Genomic DNA, 18,771 nt, shown 5'->3' on the forward strand with positions numbered 1-18,771 from the left:
AAAAAAAAAAAGTATATAAAGAAAAATAATAAAGAATATATTCTATTTCCCCTATAAAAATTGTACTGGGGTAATATGGTTTGGCTGTGTCTTCACCCAAATCTCTTCTTAAATTGCTGTTTCCATAATCCCCATGATTCATGGGAGGAACCCAGTGGGAGGTAAGTGAATCATGGGGGCAGTTACCCTATACTGTTGTTCTCATTACAGAAAGTGCGAATGAGATCTAACGGTTTTATAAGGGGCGTTTCCCCCTTTGCTGCACTTCTTCCTGCTGCCATGTGAAGAAGGATGTGATTGCTTCCCCTTCCACCATAATTATAAGTTTCCTGAGGCCTCCCCAGCCCTGTGGAACTGTGAGTCAATTAAACCTTGTTCCTTTAAAAATTACCCAGTCTTGGGGAGTTTTTTACAACGGTGTGAGAATGGACTAATACAAAGGGTAACTAAATAGTAGAGATAAGAAAATTTCTTTTACAAAAATATTCCAACTAATAAAAAACAATGACAATTAAAATGTTACTACTGTATGGTTCCTATATTTTTCATCTAATTATTTCTTCAGTCAGAGGACTTGGTTTTCAAAGCTTTGCACATAGTAATTCAATTATAATTTACGGCTGTAGATGTATAACTAATTGATAATTCAAATTGGAACAATAATTACATACATGGGTTCTCAGGCTCTATAATCATTTGCCTTTTCTAATATGTCCAAAGTCATACTGTTCCATTTTATTTCTGATCCATAGCCAATGACATTAATACTGTAATTTTCAGGGATGAATATGCCTTGATGTGATACTGGAAAGTTTATACTGATTATATTAGTTTAATAGAACTACCATAATAAAATGCCACACACCGGGTGGCTTAAATAATAGTAATGTTATTTTCTCATAGTTCTGGCACCTAAGTCCAAGATCAATGTGTCAGTAGCTTTGGTTTCTTCACAGGCCTCTCTCCTTGCCTGGTAGATGGTTGCCTTGTTTCTTCACGTGATTTCTTTCCTCTCTACAAGAGGAACCCTGGTGTCTCTTTTTGTGTTCAAATGTCCTCCTCTTATAAGAAAACCAGTCAGACTGGATTAGAAACAACTTCATCAGCTTCATTTTAATTTAATCATCTCTTTAAAGGCCCGTTCTCCAAATACAGTCACATTCTGAAGTACTGGAGGTTAGGGCTTCAACTAAGTATTTTGAATAACACTATTCTGCCCATCATACTGCTGATGCAGCATCCCAAAGGAAAAGAATGATGTTAATGAATACATTTTAGTATCTGACCTGATATATACAGTAGGTGCTTAAGTATTTATTAACTGCATAATTTTTAAAGCATGTTAATCAAAGCAATAATATTCTTAAGAATGAAAAACTCAAGTCAGTGAGTATTTATTAAAACAATGCATAAGCTGAGCATAAAATGAGGCTCCACTCATTTATTTTTCCTCCATGCCACTCTGGAGAAAAGACATTATTAAATAACCTCTATTTTTAGTTTACCCTAGGACTTCTATCTTGTTAAGGATAAGCAAAAGTTGAGGGTAATTATTTTGGTGAAAAGGCAAGATAACTGAGCCACAGTATGAAGAGCCATCATTCATCTATCTATTCATTTGGCTTCTATTATGCTACAGACCAAACATAAAGTTGTTAAATGCCTAGAAATGAAACTGTAATCTGACATTCTTTGTTCTACTATTTTCAATAGAAGTTAAAAAGTTAGAACTAAATGTATGCTAATTATCCTCAAGTCCTCAGAATAAACTAATCTAGGCTTAACTGCCTGTATCAATAGAGATGAATTACAACTATTCTGTGCATAAATACAGTTAGTAAAGAAGTATATAAACAACTGATATGTTAGAGATGACGATGAATTTGCCAAGAACATTAGAAACGTTTCCTGGAAGAAATGACCCTTATACAAACTGCATCTTGAGAGTTTGGTAGAAACTGCTCAAGTAATGCAAAAGCAGGCAAATAAACTATTATGAAGAAAGACGCACTTATATAAACCAGTAGGGAATGTTGGGGAATTAAAAGTAGTCCAGTATTGACAGAGTGAAAAATGTGAAGTGGAATCCAATATGAGAAAAAAGAAGAATCTAAATCATTCCAATTTTATAAATAATCTTAAATTATTGCGACTAAGTAGATTGGTCAAGGACACAAAGCTAGTGAATGGTAGAACTAGGATTTGCAACAAATTTAACTCCAAAATATTTCAGTTAGCACAGTGACCATGCCTCCAGTTTTCCTAGGATATCCCCTGGTTTATAACTATTGTCTCTATATTATTATTTTATTAGTGCCTTCCTTCTTTCATGCCTATAAAACACTCTGATCTGTGGACTATTTTCACCCTATCAATTAGGTTGCCATGCTATTACTTTTCTATACCCAAGAAAACTAGAGTTTCATTAACTTTGCCCAATCATTAGTGAAATTAACTGCTGAAATCGGTGTTTTAATTTAATTCTTTCTTTTCTTTTTTCTTTTTGAGACAGGGTTTCACTCTTGTCACCCAGGCTCAAGTACAATGGTGATATCTCAGCTCACTGCAACCTCTGCCTCCCAGGCTCAAACAAGTCTCCTGACTTAGCCTCCAGAGTAGTGGGGACTAGAGGTGCACGCCATCATGCCTGGCTAACATTTTTGTATGTTTTGCAAAGACAAGGTTTTGTAATGTGGCCCAAGGTGGTCTCAAACTTCTGAGCTCAAGTGAGGCCTCTCAAAGCACTGGGATTATAGGTGTGAGCCACTGAGCCCAGCCTGCTAAAAGAGATTATGCTGATAAAAATAACTGGGCATTTGAAAAGATTTGGGGCTATCATCACCTTAACAAATCATCCAGTATATATATATGCTAGGGTTAAACTGCCTTTTATAAACAGAAACAGTCCTTATTTTAAAAAAGAATCTCACATGACAGAAAGAACAGAAAGAAAAACTTGTTCTTCTAATTTTAATCTGGTTCAAGGAAACTATGAACTTCAGTTATAGCAGTCATACATTAAAACTAAATTAATCAGATTAGCAACTATGGTCAAACTTGGCTAAACAAAGGTCACTTTTGTTTGCACAAGTCCTGTGAAGCATATATTCCATATCCCACCCTCCAAAAAATTAAAAGTAATAGTCACTCTACTGATAACATTAACAACTGCAACAAACTCCTTACCCTTCCTTATACTTATATACTAACACGCAAAAGCTGAATATGTCAAGATATTTACTTTTTCTAGCTACAACATGGACAAATGACCAGGACCAGGCCAAAATAAGTCCCTGTAGGGGATGTCTTCAGCAACTGGAGTGCGCTTGGAGAAAGGTTTTCCTCTTTGATGTATACAGAATAAGGAGAAGATATTTTCTACCTGCAATCCATTTTTTTGCTTTTGGATGTGGATATGTAAAACATAATTCTAGAGTTGTGGCAATCATCTTGTAACCAGGAGGGGACAAGACTAAGAATAAAGTCTATTTCTAGGAAATTCAGAAGAAGAAAAACTGAAAGATCCCAGGGTCTTGCTGACATCACTGAGCGGCTTAATAAACCTAAACGTCCTTCCTCTAAACAATATTGTATCCTGTATAACAAGTACCACTATTCTTTAGGTCATTTTAAATTGGGTATTCTATTACTTGCAGCTAAAAGCATTCCAACTGACACAATGGGTCTGTGACCCAATCAAGTCTATGCAAAGAAATTACTTAGAAATTGTCTTTTCAAACTCAGAAACATGAATACAGAAAGGAAACATAAGGATTATAAACATCGGAAGAAAGAGGTTGAGTTTTCATTTTCCCAGAGCAGATAAGATAGTGGTCAAAAGTTAATATGTACTATTTCCTATGAGCCAGATCCTACGCTTGATGAATTATTTCAGTTAATCCTCGCAACAAATCTAGGAAACATTATTTTATAGAGAAGAAAACCAAAGCAACTTGCGAAGTTGACAGTGACTGAGGAAGCATTCATATTCCACATCAATTAACTCCAGAGCCTAATCTTTAAGTATAGTTGAAGATAAATGCACAATTATCTTTTTTTTTTTTTCTTTCTATAAGAGATTGATCTAAGTCTTCTGTTGAGCAGGAAAAGTCCAAAAAGGAGGTAAAGAACTTGAGAATCATGACTGTTAAGTTTGAAAAACCACTGCTGTTTTGCAATGGGAAAAAGACTTCCTCAGTTTATCTTCAAAGAAATCAAGGCTCAGAAAGAGGAAACAAATTATGGAAAGATGTCGTACAGTTAGCAGTAGAGCCGATAATAAAATTCAGGTAATTCAGACCTTATCCCTCCCAGGCCAGAACACTTTTCATTTCACCATACACTGCTTCCCCCTGGAAACTGGGATATTGTATCTCCAATATACTTTGGGGGGGGGGGAAGCAAAATGTATAGAGATAAAACTATAAAAGCTTACTGAGATATTTACAGAGTTGAATTCCCATGTTCAATATTTATTAACTGATAAGCTTTGATATGAGCAGAGAGACAACAAAATTGTTTACTGTGTGGATAGATAGTAAGAAGAAAAATAATTTAATGAAAAAATTATTTTTCAAGATATCTATACTTCCATTATTAAATGCTTAAAAAATTAGATGTTCTTGGTATGTACCCACACATTAAAGGTAGTAGAGAATACAATGACTATTCCTCACTGAATTTTCTAAACAATGTATTTTTTTTTAAAACAACCTTCAAAAGAACTAAGCAAACAGGCTCGCTGAAGAACTATGTGTCATAGTCTCCCTATAGCAATGTAACCCAGTTGACAACCAGTGTTAGTTTCTCCTAATAATTTATGATTATAAATGAATGGGTTAGACTGCTAAATATTAGCTTTGAATCATTTGACAATGCTCTAGCTGTACTCAAAAGAAAAAAAGATGGGGATATAGAATGTGTACGATTACTAATGTTAATACAAAGTACCAAAGGCCAAAGAGGGTAGGCAGACAGAAGCAAGATCTGATTCTGATAACATATGGTTTCCCAATAACCACTTATTTTCTTTCTTGGAAAGAATAATTTTCATGAATTAAAGTAATACAAGACTTCACTCATTTATCTTTATCATTTCAATAAACACTTAGGTCTCTCAAACAGTATTAGGATAAAATTAAAACACAGAACTGACTTACTCTGCAATATCAAGATATCCACAGGAAGCTGCTGCATGTAGTGGTATCCAGCCTTCATTATCAGGTTGATTAATATTTGCTCCATTTTCCACCAGAAACTTCACCATATCAACATTGTCATCAATGCAAGCCTAAAAATAAAACAGAAAGCAAGATTGGAAAAAATATGAATTAACATTCTGAATAATACATCAATAGAATAAAATTCTTACTTTGTAGCTTTTATAATACAAATATTCTCTGTAAATCAATCTGCTGCTATCTTGACTCTACTCTATCAAACAGGCCAATGATACTAAATTTTAAGAGTCCTTGCTTAGACACACATACAACAGTAGTATATGTGCCTACACTCTATGGCAACCCAATTCAGATAACAAGTACATGTTAAAATGAAGACATCATAATTAAGTACTAATAATATTCTCTACAGCAGTGGTTCCCAAAATGTGATCAGCTGGGAGAAGGGGGAGTAGATTCTTTTGATAACGGCAACACTGTTTTCAAGATAAAACATGTTATTTCCCTTTTTCACTTTCTTGACATGTTTACTTGACAGTATAAAAGTACTAGCTATAAAACTGCACGTGCTTTAGCACAAATAAAGGCAGTGGCCAAAAAAACCATATCTCTATTAATAGTCACTGTATCAAGCATGTACTCATAATTTTAAAAATTGCCAAGTACAGTGGTTTATGCCTATAATCCCATCTACTTGGGAGATGGGAGGCTGAGGCAGGAGGAACACTTGAGCTTGAGTTTGAGGCTGCAGTGAGCTGTAATCACACCACTGCACTCCAACCTGGGCAACAGAGTGAGACCCTGTCTCCAAAAAAAAAGTGGTGGTTAGGGGGCAGCAATTTTAACTCATACATGTCTTTGACAAAGCAGTATGTATTAAATCTTGGCCCTTGTATACAGGTCTTTTTTATATTCTCTGGAATGAGATGGAAAGTGTATGTTAAAGCACCTCTTCCAAGTATGATGGTTGTCTTGATGAAAAGTACTTGTGAAATTGAGATGCAAGCTGACGTAGCCACTTTTCCATGCAACATTACGTCTACTTAAATGTCAAACTACAGTTAGTCTAACTTTGATTTCTGGAAGATCTTTTCTTGAAAATGAACAAAATGAGTCTGTCACTTCAAGAAAAGCAATTAAGTGTATTTGTTGCCAATGATAAACTCAAACTTTCAAGAAAAAATGAATTATTTTTATGTAAAATATAACCCATTTGGTAACACGGGTAAATCGCTGTTATTTTTAAATGAATAGTATTTTAAATCCTCAGTTTTAAACCCTAAGACTGTAAACATTAATAGATACAACCAAACAAAATGAATTAGTTATTTTAATTAAAAAATGTTATTTGGTAACGGGGTAAATCATTGTTATTTTTAAACGAATTAATAGTATTTTAAATCCCTGGTTTTAAACTCAGACTGTAAATATTAATGCATATAACCTAAAGAAACAAAAGCTCATTGGAATCTTCAATAATTCTTAAGAGTATATAAAGAAGAAATCCTAAAATAAACAAATTTTGAGAACTACAGTACTAAAGTAAATAAGAAGGGAACTTTTATCAAACGCTTGCTTTGTGCCAGGTAGTCAGAGAGATGCTTTATCTATGACTCACACACTATCCTCACAAAAACCCACTCCAAGGTACTCATTGTTCTCCACAACTGTTCCTAAAATTACTGTTCCAGCCACAAAAAGGACCTTACTATTCGTTGACCAGGTACCTCAGGGCTTTTGTTCTTGCGGTTCTGTCAGGAATGCTCTGCCCCCAGATCTAGGCACACAAATCTCAATGCAGATGTTTCTTCTTCAGGAAGGCCCTCCTGGACATCCTTTTAAAGTAATTACTACTACTCTAACACATTATCGGTAATATCAATAGCCACAATTTTCTTATTTATATCTATCTTCTACCTCTACTAGAATGTAAACTCCATCATTTTCAGATTAGGGATACAGTCTGTATGTAAATATAAGTACTTCATACATGTCCTATGAGATAGGTTGTATTCATAAATATACTTCATTTACCCTGGGGAGGCTTTCTGGAATTGGCACTATTCATAACCATCGTCGTATAGTCCCTCCTCAGATGCAATCCCCATGTATTACCAGGACCCCTGCCCAAGAATGTGAAGTCTGTGTTATGTATTTGGCTTGGCGTACTGGGAAGGTGGGATGAAATAAACTCAAGGAGACTTTAACTTGGTGAAAGGTGTTTTCCCTCCTGATTCACACAAAGTCACTATTTTCCCAGAGGGCAAGTGGCTTTTTCTTTCTAATTTGGGTAAAACTGAGTAAATGAACTAATTAACTCCTATTTCCTATCTATGATAAACAAATAACTAATATACAACTAAGAGTATGTGATGATGACTATCATCTCTGTATTCTAAAAGTGGTTCTAATAAACTGATCAGTAGAAATATTAATTTACAATGTCCTCTTTGGTTTATTGCCAAAAGATCTTTGTTGGAAAATTCATGTGCTCCCCATTTAAATTTATAAAAAGCCCAGGTTTATTAAGAATCTCGAAGGATATTTTAAGTAGCTGTTCAAAGTAATAAAAATTGATGTGTCATTTAAAAAGTGGTTTTAATACATTTTGCTACACATAGGCCATTGCCTTTATCTACCTATCCCCTCAAAAGAGGCTTAAACACCATTGCCAGTACTTAACCACCAAAGGAAGTTCCTGTTTGTTTTTATCTGGGAAAAGAAATTATTTTCTAGTATTGAAAATACATCAACAGCAACTAAAAAGGATATTAATGTCAGACTATATCTAATGGAGAAAACACAAAAGAGCTTCTTAAGTGCCGCTTCAACCTAAGAAAGAGCAGTTTGGGGCTGGCTGATCAGATACAATGGATCAGCATTATACACAAGCAATGCATAAATGAGAAATGACTATCCACATTTCATAAAATAAGTCTTTGCTCAACTCTCACCTTTTTGGTATCGCCTTTGTTGGCCAGCATATTAAAATTACGATTCCTTCCCACCATTTTATATCCTGTGTATCTTACTTTATTTTTCTCCATATCATTTATTACAACATACTATATATACTTTATTTATTTACCATTTGTTTACCCCACTCCCAGCATGAGAATTTACTGACAGCAGGAATTCTGCTGCATCCTCAATACCATGCACAGTTCTTGACATGCAGAATTTGGCTGCTTCCACAATACCTTGAGTTCTTGGGCTCAATAAATGAATTAATGAATGTAGGAGGAGTAAGCTAAGATTCAAAGAGATTAAGTACCTTCAATAGGTCACACAGACAGGAAATGATAGGGCTGGGAATCTAACAGATGCTCAGATTCCAGAAACAGCTTTTTCCACACTTAACACACTGCTTTCCACAGATTTTCCTAGTTTATCAACATATTTCTCACCTGCAACAGAATATCAAACATTCTAGGGGCTTAATAAGTATTAGCTGTACAAATGAAACAAATTTTCCTTACCTACCATAGAAACAAAGTAAATGCTTTTAGCAGTATTTCCCTAAGGAAGAAAATGACAAAGTTTATGTTGAGAAAAACACTATATTCAGTGTGCCTAAAAAGTATAAAAGCAGGAGGCCCAGCCAGGTGGATCACAAGGTCAGGAGATGGAGACCATCTTGGCTAACATGGTAAAACCCCGTTTCTTTAAAAATACAAAAATTAGCCAGGCGTGGTGGCACACACCTATAGTTCCAGTTACATGGGAGGCTAAGGCAGGAGAATCACTTGAACCTGGGAGGCAGAGGTTGCAGTGAGCTGAGATTGCGTCACTGCACTCCAGCCTGGGCGACACAGTGAGACTCCATCTCATGGGGGAAAAAAGTATAAAAGCATTGAGAGGGAATCACAGCTTTTGGTTTTAGGTTCTAGTTCTGCCTCTGCCACAAATTTTGTGGCTGTGAACAAGTAATTTACTCTTTTTGGGTGTTGGTGTCTTCATCTTTCAAGTGGAGGGAAGAAGTGTGTGTGGGTTATTTATTATGAAAATTCCCTATCATATTTAAAATTATTAGGTATCTATGATTCTTCCCCCTAGAACAAGTTATAAACAACCCGATGGCAGTTTTCCAAAGTGCCTAGAACATACCTTACATATAAGAGACGATAAATGAACACATAAGCAACATTGATACAGATATTGCTCAAGAAAAGAACTACTTTTTTTCATAGGGCAGTGGTTAAAAGAGGTTTGAGAATCACATATATTTAATGACAAAGAAGAAACGTAAAAGCATATCATATTAGAAAGCAGTTTATCGAACGCTGAGATAAGCAAGTGACTTACTGTGACTTGCATAATCATTCACTTTCCTTGAGAAATCATAGTGATTAAGACGAAGTCTTGCTCTGCTGCCCAGGCTGGAGTGCAGTAGCGCAATCTTGGCTGACTGCAACCTCCACCTCCAGGGTTCAACTGATCCTCCTTCATCAGCCTTCTGAGTAGCTGGAACTACAGGTGTTTGCCACCATGCTTGGCTAAGTTTTGTATTAGATGGGTTTCACCATGTTGGCCTAGCTGGTCTCAAATTCGTGACCTCAAGTGATCCACCTACTTTGGCTTCCCAAAGTGCTGAGATTACAGGTGTGAGGAACTGCACGCTGATTAAATTCTATTCACTTTTTTCCTCAACCTCTTTTAAATTCCATAGGCTCCAAAACTGTATCCTGATTTTTATCCTCAGTATAAAAATATAAAACCCTACTTGATAAATGAATAATATCAACAAGCAAATAAGAAATGGTTCTTTACAAAGAATATGGGGAAATGCCCACAACACATTAAAAGGTTCTGTTTGTTTGTTTGTTTTTTAAAGCCTACAACACTTGGTATTCCCAGTAGTCTCTTGTCCAAGTACTAACCAGACCCAACCCTGCTTAGCTTTCTAGATGAAATGAGATTAGGTGTTTTCAAGGTGGTACAGCATGTTTTTTAAAAAAGGATGCAAATATGGAAATGGAAAAGGATAAAAGAATATAGGAGAATACCCACGCTGTATTGTTTTTTAATGCCTAATAGGATTTAAAATTTTATATTAGTCTGTTCTTATGCTGCTATAAAGACATACTCGAGACTAAGTAATTTTTAAAGGAAAGAGGTTTAATTGACTCACAGTTCCACGTAGCTGAGGTGGACTCAGGAAATTTACAATCACGGTGGAAGGGGAAGCAAACACCTCCCTCTTCACATGACAGTGACAAGGAGAAGTACCAGGCAAAAGGAGAAAAGTCCCTTATAAAACCATCGATCTTGTAAAAACTCACTGACTATCATGAGAACAGCAGCATGTGGGTAACTGCCCCCGTGATTCATTCAATTATCTCCCACTGGGTCCCTCCCACGACACATAGGGATTGTGGGGACTACAATTCAAGATAAGACTTGGGTGGGAACACAGCCAAAACATATCAACTTTACTAAAAAAAAATTCAAACAAGACTAAAAGAATATATCCTGAAGGTTAAAAATAATGGTTGTGAGATCCACTTGCATTTTCTTCCTTAATTTTTCCTGTATTTTCAAAATATCTACAATGAATAGACAGAGTCTAATGAAAAAAATTCAAGAAATTATTTCTTACATCAAAAGCATTAAATGGTAATGTTGAAAAACAACCATGGCTGGGCGTGGTGGCTCATGCCTGTAATCCCAACACTTTGGCAGGCTGAGGCAGGCAGATCACTCGAGGTCAGGAGTTCAAGACCAGCCTGGCCAACATGGCAAACCCCATCTCTACTAAAAATACAAAAATCAGCCAGATGTGGTGGCACATGCGTGTAATCCCAGCTACTTGAGAGGCTAAAGCATGAGAATCACTTGAATCTGGGAAGCGGAGGTTGCAGTGAGGCAGATCATGCCACTGAGCTCCAAGCCTGAGCGACAGAGCAAGATTCTGTCTCAAAAAAAAAAAAGAAAAGAAAACCAAATTGCTGGTGGAAGTATGAAACTATCTTCAGAAAACTAATAGCATCTACTAAAGTTACGTAGAATGGATAAATATACAGGGTGGGGTGTATGTGTATGAAGGGAGATCCTATTCACATAAGAATCCTATAAATTGATGAAAAGAGAACATTGAACAAAAAGAACAAAATAGTGCTATCTTCAACAACATGAATGAAGTTCATAAATATACAAATGAGTAAAACAAGGCAAATACAAAAGGATACATACTGCAGATTTCCAGATAAAATAAGATCTGGTGATAAGGCTCAGAACCATGGTTAAATCTGTGGGAGAAAAGAGGGATATAAGGGGGGCTTTCTGGACAGGTGGAAATGTCCCTATCTTTCGTGGGGTGATTTTTACATAGAATATACATATGTAAAATCATATACTTAAGAGTTGTATAGTTTACCGTATGTGAATTATACCTCAAGTTAAGAAGTTAAAAAAAAAAAGTGACTACCATTTGAAATTACTATGTATTACTTAAAATATGTATTCCTTTAACTTCTATGCCCTGCCTTCTCAAGCTCCACATACCAAATGCAATCCTTCTTTTAACTGATAACCTCTGAATACTCTGAAAACATTTTTTCCCCAAGAATTCTAGCATATTCTCTTTTTACGGCTAAATATCACTAATTTCTTTAGTTACTCTTCATATATATACTAAAAAGTATATATGCCAAGACCGTAGGAAAAAGATCACATTATAATATAGGAGGATGGTCCATAAATAACAATGATCACATAGGGGCCATAATAGTAATAGGTAGAAAGTACTAAAATATCACTGAGGACATAAAGAGATCTGTTTGTGACTAAGAGGGTCCATACGGGTCCCTACATATTTGGGCAGAGTTTTGAAGATTATATAGGAGTTCAAGTAGGAAATCAACTGGCAGGAACCTCACTGAGCAAAGACATTACTGATTTTAAATGTTCGTGGAATACACAAACAGTAAATCATCTGGTGGTATACAGTATCTTTAAGTTATAAAATAGGATAAGGCTAGATGGTAAAAGATCTGAATATAATGCAAAGACTGTATTTGTACAGCAGATGGTAACCTCTTTTTACTTCAACATACAAACAGAATCTGCTATGTTCCCATCAGTAACAGTGGCTCAAGTAAGCAATAGAATGTAGAAAAGAAAAATTTAGAATTTTAAGATGATGCTTGAAAAAACTAGTTTTTAACAAGAGGGGTGACACAATCAGATCAGTATTTCAGAAAAATCATAGAAGCAGTAAGAGGGAAGAGCCTGAACTAAGCAACTGCAGGTGTTAGCATACCTAGTTTTATTGTGCCTCATGGCATTTTTTACTGGATTTTTGTTATTGTTGTTTACAACTTGAAGGTTTGTGGCAACCCTGCGTCAGGCAAGTGTATTGGTGCCACTTTTCTAAACATGTGCTTATATCATGTCTGAGTCAGTTTGGTAATTCTTATGATATTTTAAATTTTTCATTATTACTGCATCTGTTACGGTGATTTGTGATCAGTGATCTGCGATATTACTATTTCATTTGTTTTGGGGCACCATGAACCATATTCAGAGAAGATGGTGAACTTAATTGATAAATGTTATCTGTGCTCTGGCCACTCCACAGACCCGCAGTTCCCCATCTGTCTCGCTTTCCTGAGGCCCCCCTATTCCCTTAGAAATAACAATATTAAAATTAGACCAGTGAACAACCCTACAATCACCTCTAATTACTCAAGTGAAAGGAAGAGTCATGTGGCTCTCATCTTAAATCAAAAGCTAGAAATAATTAAGCTTGGTGAGAAAGGTATGCTGAAAGCCAAGGTCGGCCAAAATCTAGGCCTCTTGTGCCAAACAGCCAAGCTGTTAAGGCAAAGGAAAAAAGTTCTTGAAGAAATAAAAAGTGCTACTCCAGTGAACACACAAATGGTAAGAAAGCAAAGCAGCCTTACTGCCAACATGGAGAAAGTTTTAGTAACCTGGATAGATCAAGCTAGCTACAACATTCCCTTAAGCCAAAGCCTAATCCAGAGCAAGGCCCCAACTTACTTCAATTCTATGAAGCCTGAGAGAGGTAAAGAAGCTGCAGAAGAAAAGTCTGAAGCTAAGAGAAGTTGATTCATGAAGTTTAAGGTAAGAAGCAATCTCCATGTCATAAAAGTGCAAGGTGAAGCAGCAAGTGCTGATGGAGAAGCTACATCTGGAAGATGCAGCTAAAATCATTGATGACAGTGGCTACACTAAACAACAGAGTTTCATTGTAGACAAAACAGCTTTCTATTGGAAGAAGATGACATGTAGCACTTTTATAGCTAGAGAGGAGAAATCGATACTTGGCTTCAAACTTCCATGGACAGGCTGATTCTCTTGTTAGGGGCTAATGCAACTGGTGACTGCAAGTTTGAAGCCAGTGCTCTTTCACCATTCCAAAATTCCTAGATCCCTTAAGAATTACACTAAATCTACTCTGCCTGTGCTCTATAAATGGAACAACAAAGCCTGGATGGCAGCAGATCTGTTTACAACATAGTTTACTGAGTATTTTAAGCCCACTATTGAGACCTATTACGCAGAAAAAAGGATTCCTTTAAAAATATTACTGCTCACAACAATGAACCTAGTCATCCAAGAGCTCTGATGGGAGATGTACAGGATTAACGTTGTTGTCATGCCTGCTAACAAGACATCCATTCTGTAGCCCAAGGAGTAATTTCGACTTTTAAGTCTTCTTATTTAAAAAATACATTTTGTAAGGCTTTAGTTGCCTTTAGATAGTGATTCCTCTGATTGATCTGGGCAAAGTAAATTGAAAACCTTTTGGAAAGAATTTACTATTCTACATGCTATTAAGAACATTCGTGATTCACGGAAGGAGGTCAAAATTCCAACATTAATGAGAGTTTCAAAGCTGATTCCAACCCTCATGAATTACTTTGAGGGATTCAAGACATCAGTGAAGGAGGTAACTGCAGATGTGGTGGAAACAGCAAGAGAACAAGAATTAGAAGTGAAGCCTGAGCATGTGACTAAATTGCTGCAATCTCATGACAAAACTTGAATAGATGAGGAGTTATTTCTCACGGACGAGCAAAGCAAGTGGTTTCTTGAGATGGAATCTACTCCTGGTGAAGATGCTGTGAACACTGTTGAAATGGCAACAAAAGGTTTAGAAAATGACATAAACTTATTTGATAAAACAGTGGCAGGGTTTGAGAGGATCAACTCCAATTCTCCAAGAAGTTCTACTGAGGGTATAAAATGCTATCAAACAACATCACATACTACAGCGAAATCTTTCATGAGAGGAAGAGTTAGTTGATAAGGCAAACTTTATTGTTGTCTTACTTTATAAAACTGCCACAGCCACTCCAACCTTCAGCAACCACCACTCTGATTAATTAGCAGCCAACATCAAGTCAAGATCCTCCACCAGCAGAAAGATTATGACTGGCTGAAGGCTCACATGATCACTAGCTTTTTTTTTTTTTTTTAAGCAATAAAGGATCTTTAAATTAAGGTTATGTACTACAGCATTATTATTTTTTTTAAGATATAATGCTACAGTACAGTACATTTAACAGATTACAGTGTAGCATAAACATAACTTTAATATGCACTGAGAAACAGAAAAAAAATTGTATGACTCACTTTATTGTGATGGTCTGGAACCAAACCCACAATATCACCAAGGTATGCCTGTGCTCATATGAAACTATATTAAGGAAGCTTAGGAGGAAATGTGCAAGGTTTAACAAAAGATATGAAGAGTTAAGATGCAGGAAGAAGCCATTCATGAAGATAAACACCACAGATTCAAGGAGCAGACTGGGAAAAGAAAGATGAGGATTTTATTTGTTTTGGCTGAATTTATAGGTGTCTGTATACCTATCTAACCATATAGATCTGGAGCTGTGAAAATAAATGTGGGATGAAAATGTCAATTTGGGAATTATCTGCATTGAGGTAATAAAACAATGGGACTTGAAATCATCCAGGGGAAGTTTGTAGAGAAGTGATAAGATTAAATTATGATTAGGATATTCTGTTTGGAAAACAGATATTTGTTATACCTTAGGCAGAAAAGAGCTAGAAACAGAAAGTTCAAGACACTCACCATCTAGTAAAGAAGACAAATTATAAAAATAGATAATTATATCAAAAGGAATATGGTAAGACAATTATAGACATATCCACTAGTTTTTATGAGAGCTCAGAAAAGGAGAACTAAGAAGGAATGGTGGTTGTCAGGGAATGTTTCCTGGAGGTGACTCATATACCTGAGTTTAACATAAGAACAAGTGAAAAACAGGTCTGGTATATGAAAGATGCAAAGCCGAATATACTGAGGTAAGCAAGATCCAGAATAGAGTCTTACCTGCCATCTTTTGAGTAATCCTCTGACACTGAAGATAAAAGACTTGCATGACAAATTGTTAATTTTTAAGGTTTCTTCATTTGAAGAAGGTGATTACACTGGCTCTTTGAAAGACATTAACACACAGAAATAGCTATTCCCCAATAAATAAAACACTGCTACTTTTGATTTTAAATGTATATGCTTTTAAGTTGACATAATGTAAGAAACACAAAATACCAAAAGCAATTAATGTTAAATTGGCTTGTTCTTTTGTTTAAAAGTATTTTTTGAAATATTTTAGTATGAATTAAATGCTGAAAGCATTGTCACAAAATATACATCATGTATCAATCTCAAGTTAGCGGTGTAAATTGTTCAAACTGTTCTCCTCAACATTTATAAAGTACACACAAAAAACGGGGAAAGCATGCCCATAAAAATATTGTTGCTAAGAGAATCAAAAGTGAACACATGCAGCATATTAAGAGACACATGACTTGCTGGCTTAAATTTTGGATTAAATTTGGTCAGTTTACTGAACTATATATGGAAAGAAACAGAACTCAAATACACTTTCAAAATCTTATCTGACATGGTTTACCTTCAAATTTTTCTTGAATGTAAGAAGTACCAACAATAAATGGCTGTGTGAAGACATTTTTGTCATTTAATTCTAGGTATAGACAGCTTTGTCAACTTGCGTTGTAAACTAATTCAATAAACTAGTTCAAGTGCATAAAACTTTTGTTTTTATTGTTCCACACATGTTCAAAAGGAAAAAATTGAGAAGCCTGATAACAAAGAGTTAACAAGGTGTTTATACAATGTTCAAAGCAGACAGAGTCCATGACTTAAAGAGAGATCTTGAGTGAGATATGTGTAGCTTGAAAAAGCATTAAATTTCATTCTTAAAATAGATCAAAACAAGTATGTTTAAAAGGACATAATTTGAGTAAACTCGACATCACAAAACCAGTAGCATTTGAAATAAATTCTAACACTGTTATATTCCTTTTCACGAAAGTATTTTTGTTAAAAGTACAAACTCTAGAGCCAGACTGTCTGGAATTAATCCAGTTCTGCCATTTACTGGTTGGGTGTCCTTGGGTAAATTCACCTTGTGTGCCACAGTCTCCTCATGAAAATGAGGATAATAATAGAACCCACTACCTCAAAAGTTTACTATGAGAAATATATGAATATATACCGCGCATAAAGTAGTAACTGTTCAAAAACACAACTATTGTTTAACTAGTCCGTGATAATTCTTCCCCATTTAAATTATTTTCCTACTTTTTTATATTATTACTCTAGAATGCATTTTCATCCCACTATAAAATTACAAAACAGTTAAATGGCAAAGAACTGTCACATATTCCTTTTAGTGCCACTTTTGGCAAGAGTCCCACATCCAATAATTTACAAGAGGATGGTTAAGTTTTAAAAGGTGCCCTAAGAAAATCTTAGGTATTACAAACATCCTTCAAACAAACTTTTCTGTAAACTCTTTCATATGAATATATATATATATGATTCAGAAGACCAAAACAAAGAAGAATTGTGTAAATATAATTATAACAATTTAGGTGAAAATGAAATTAGAGTCAATTATCTGAAATGCTTGCAATGTGTGCCTAATCATTAGCAACAGCTAATTATTGATAGGTAATAGGTAAATTCATTTGATTTAATTTGAATACAGAAGTTCTCTTAGTCAATTTCCACTTCACAGAAACAAATCCTTTTTTTGTGGGGATTAGAGACAGTGTCTCACTGTGTTGCCCAGGCTGGTCTGGAACTCCTGGCCTTAAGAAACCTTCTTGCTAAAATGCAATAAAATAAATAAATGGGGAAAAAAAAAAAAAAAAAACAAAAAAAAAAAACTTCTTGCTTTGGCCTCCCAAAGTGCTGGCATTACAGTTGTGGGCCACCACACCCAGCCAAAGAGAAACAATTCTATATGACTCTTAGGACAAGCTCAACTGGTATGCAGAAATTTATGTATGTACTAGAAAATATTTCATGCTCCAAGCATTCAGGGTGACAAAATGTCAGTATGTTTAAAGAAGAACTGAACTGGATAATGTCCAAGTAACGTTTTTGTTCTATTTTAAAGAAAACTGAAGGGGGACATTTCAAAGGAGGAATTATGGATGTGGTTTACACAAGAAAAACAAAGAAGAACTCCAAGCAGTACTCCTAAACAATAAAAAAGAAAAACCTTGCATTAAATATACTGACAAATAAATGAGCAAGTATAATTTTAGGAGGCCATCTCTATTTAGTTATGAAAACGCAGAGTCCAGCATTATGTTTAAATTGACCTTTTCTCACCTTTCTACTATTTCAGGTGTGAAAGTCTAGATGTAAAAACAGAAATCTGTCCACATAATAAAATATTCAAATGAGATTCAAATGACAAGATGACTGGAACAAGAAATCCAAAACATACACAATGGTTAGACTATAGGAAACTCTTCATTTGGACAAACAAAAGTTGAGGTTTATGTATAGTATCCTACAGCAAATGTTTGACAAAGAAATCACAATATACATTTGTTGATTGAATGAACTAGACACAGCAAGTACAGGATATTTTAAAAAATCTAAAATAATTCAAGACAAAAACCCACAAAAGTTTCAAAAGAAAAAGAAATTTAATCATGGTATAAACATTTGTTCAACAAAAAATATATATTTGAATGAGAATGCCAAAAACTAGAAACCATAAATGTCCAAAGATTAAAATATGCTCTTCATCTATTCTTATCACACAGCTCTGTTATTTCCTTTACTGATAAAAATCTATAAAGCAGTAAGTTGAACCTAGATTTTTAGAAGCCAACATTTTTATTTGGGGACACAGTAAGGGAACAGCATTTCTTCTGGAGGTTAGTCATTAGGGATAAAAAACAAATTGAACTTCAGGGTCATTCTTTCATGAACAATTTTTACTGATTGCGTACCATGTATGACATAATGCAGTGAGTCATTCATTTTTGTAGATATAAACACCAACACTAGAGGGCATTTTCTCCTTGCTTCTTTTATGCACAATGCCTAGCATATAGCAAGTACATAATACATATGTAGTGAATCAAAATAAAATGCTAACTTCTTAAATGAGTAGGCATTTATGACCTACTTTGTGTATGTATACATAAAACTGTATTAAGTACGGTGTTAAGACACGCTGACTTTATTAGTATTTTACATATTTCCAGTCTTCTCCTGGCTAGATTATAGTTCCTTACCTAACAGTGCTATTTCAATAAAATTTTG

At 35.1% G+C, this 18,771-nt stretch overlaps 1 protein-coding gene across 13 annotated transcripts in view; it reads right to left on the reverse strand.

Annotated features, from left to right (window-relative positions):
* PPP1R12A (protein phosphatase 1 regulatory subunit 12A) overlaps positions 1–18,771 on the reverse strand; it is a 158,904-nt gene that overhangs the window by 93,642 nt on the left and 46,491 nt on the right. For all 13 annotated transcript variants that reach the window (XM_017543461.2, XM_017543462.2, XM_017543468.2 and 10 more), the window contains exon 2: positions 5,160–5,290. In XM_017543461.2, the coding sequence (XP_017398950.1) occupies positions 5,160–5,290 (131 nt within the window). The remainder of the gene's footprint in view (positions 1–5,159; positions 5,291–18,771) is intronic.

The sequence above is a fragment of the Cebus imitator genome, unplaced genomic scaffold, assembly GCF_001604975.1.
Source record: "Cebus imitator isolate Cc_AM_T3 unplaced genomic scaffold, Cebus_imitator-1.0 Scaffold156, whole genome shotgun sequence".
NCBI classification, from domain to species: Eukaryota; Metazoa; Chordata; class Mammalia; order Primates; family Cebidae; genus Cebus; species Cebus imitator.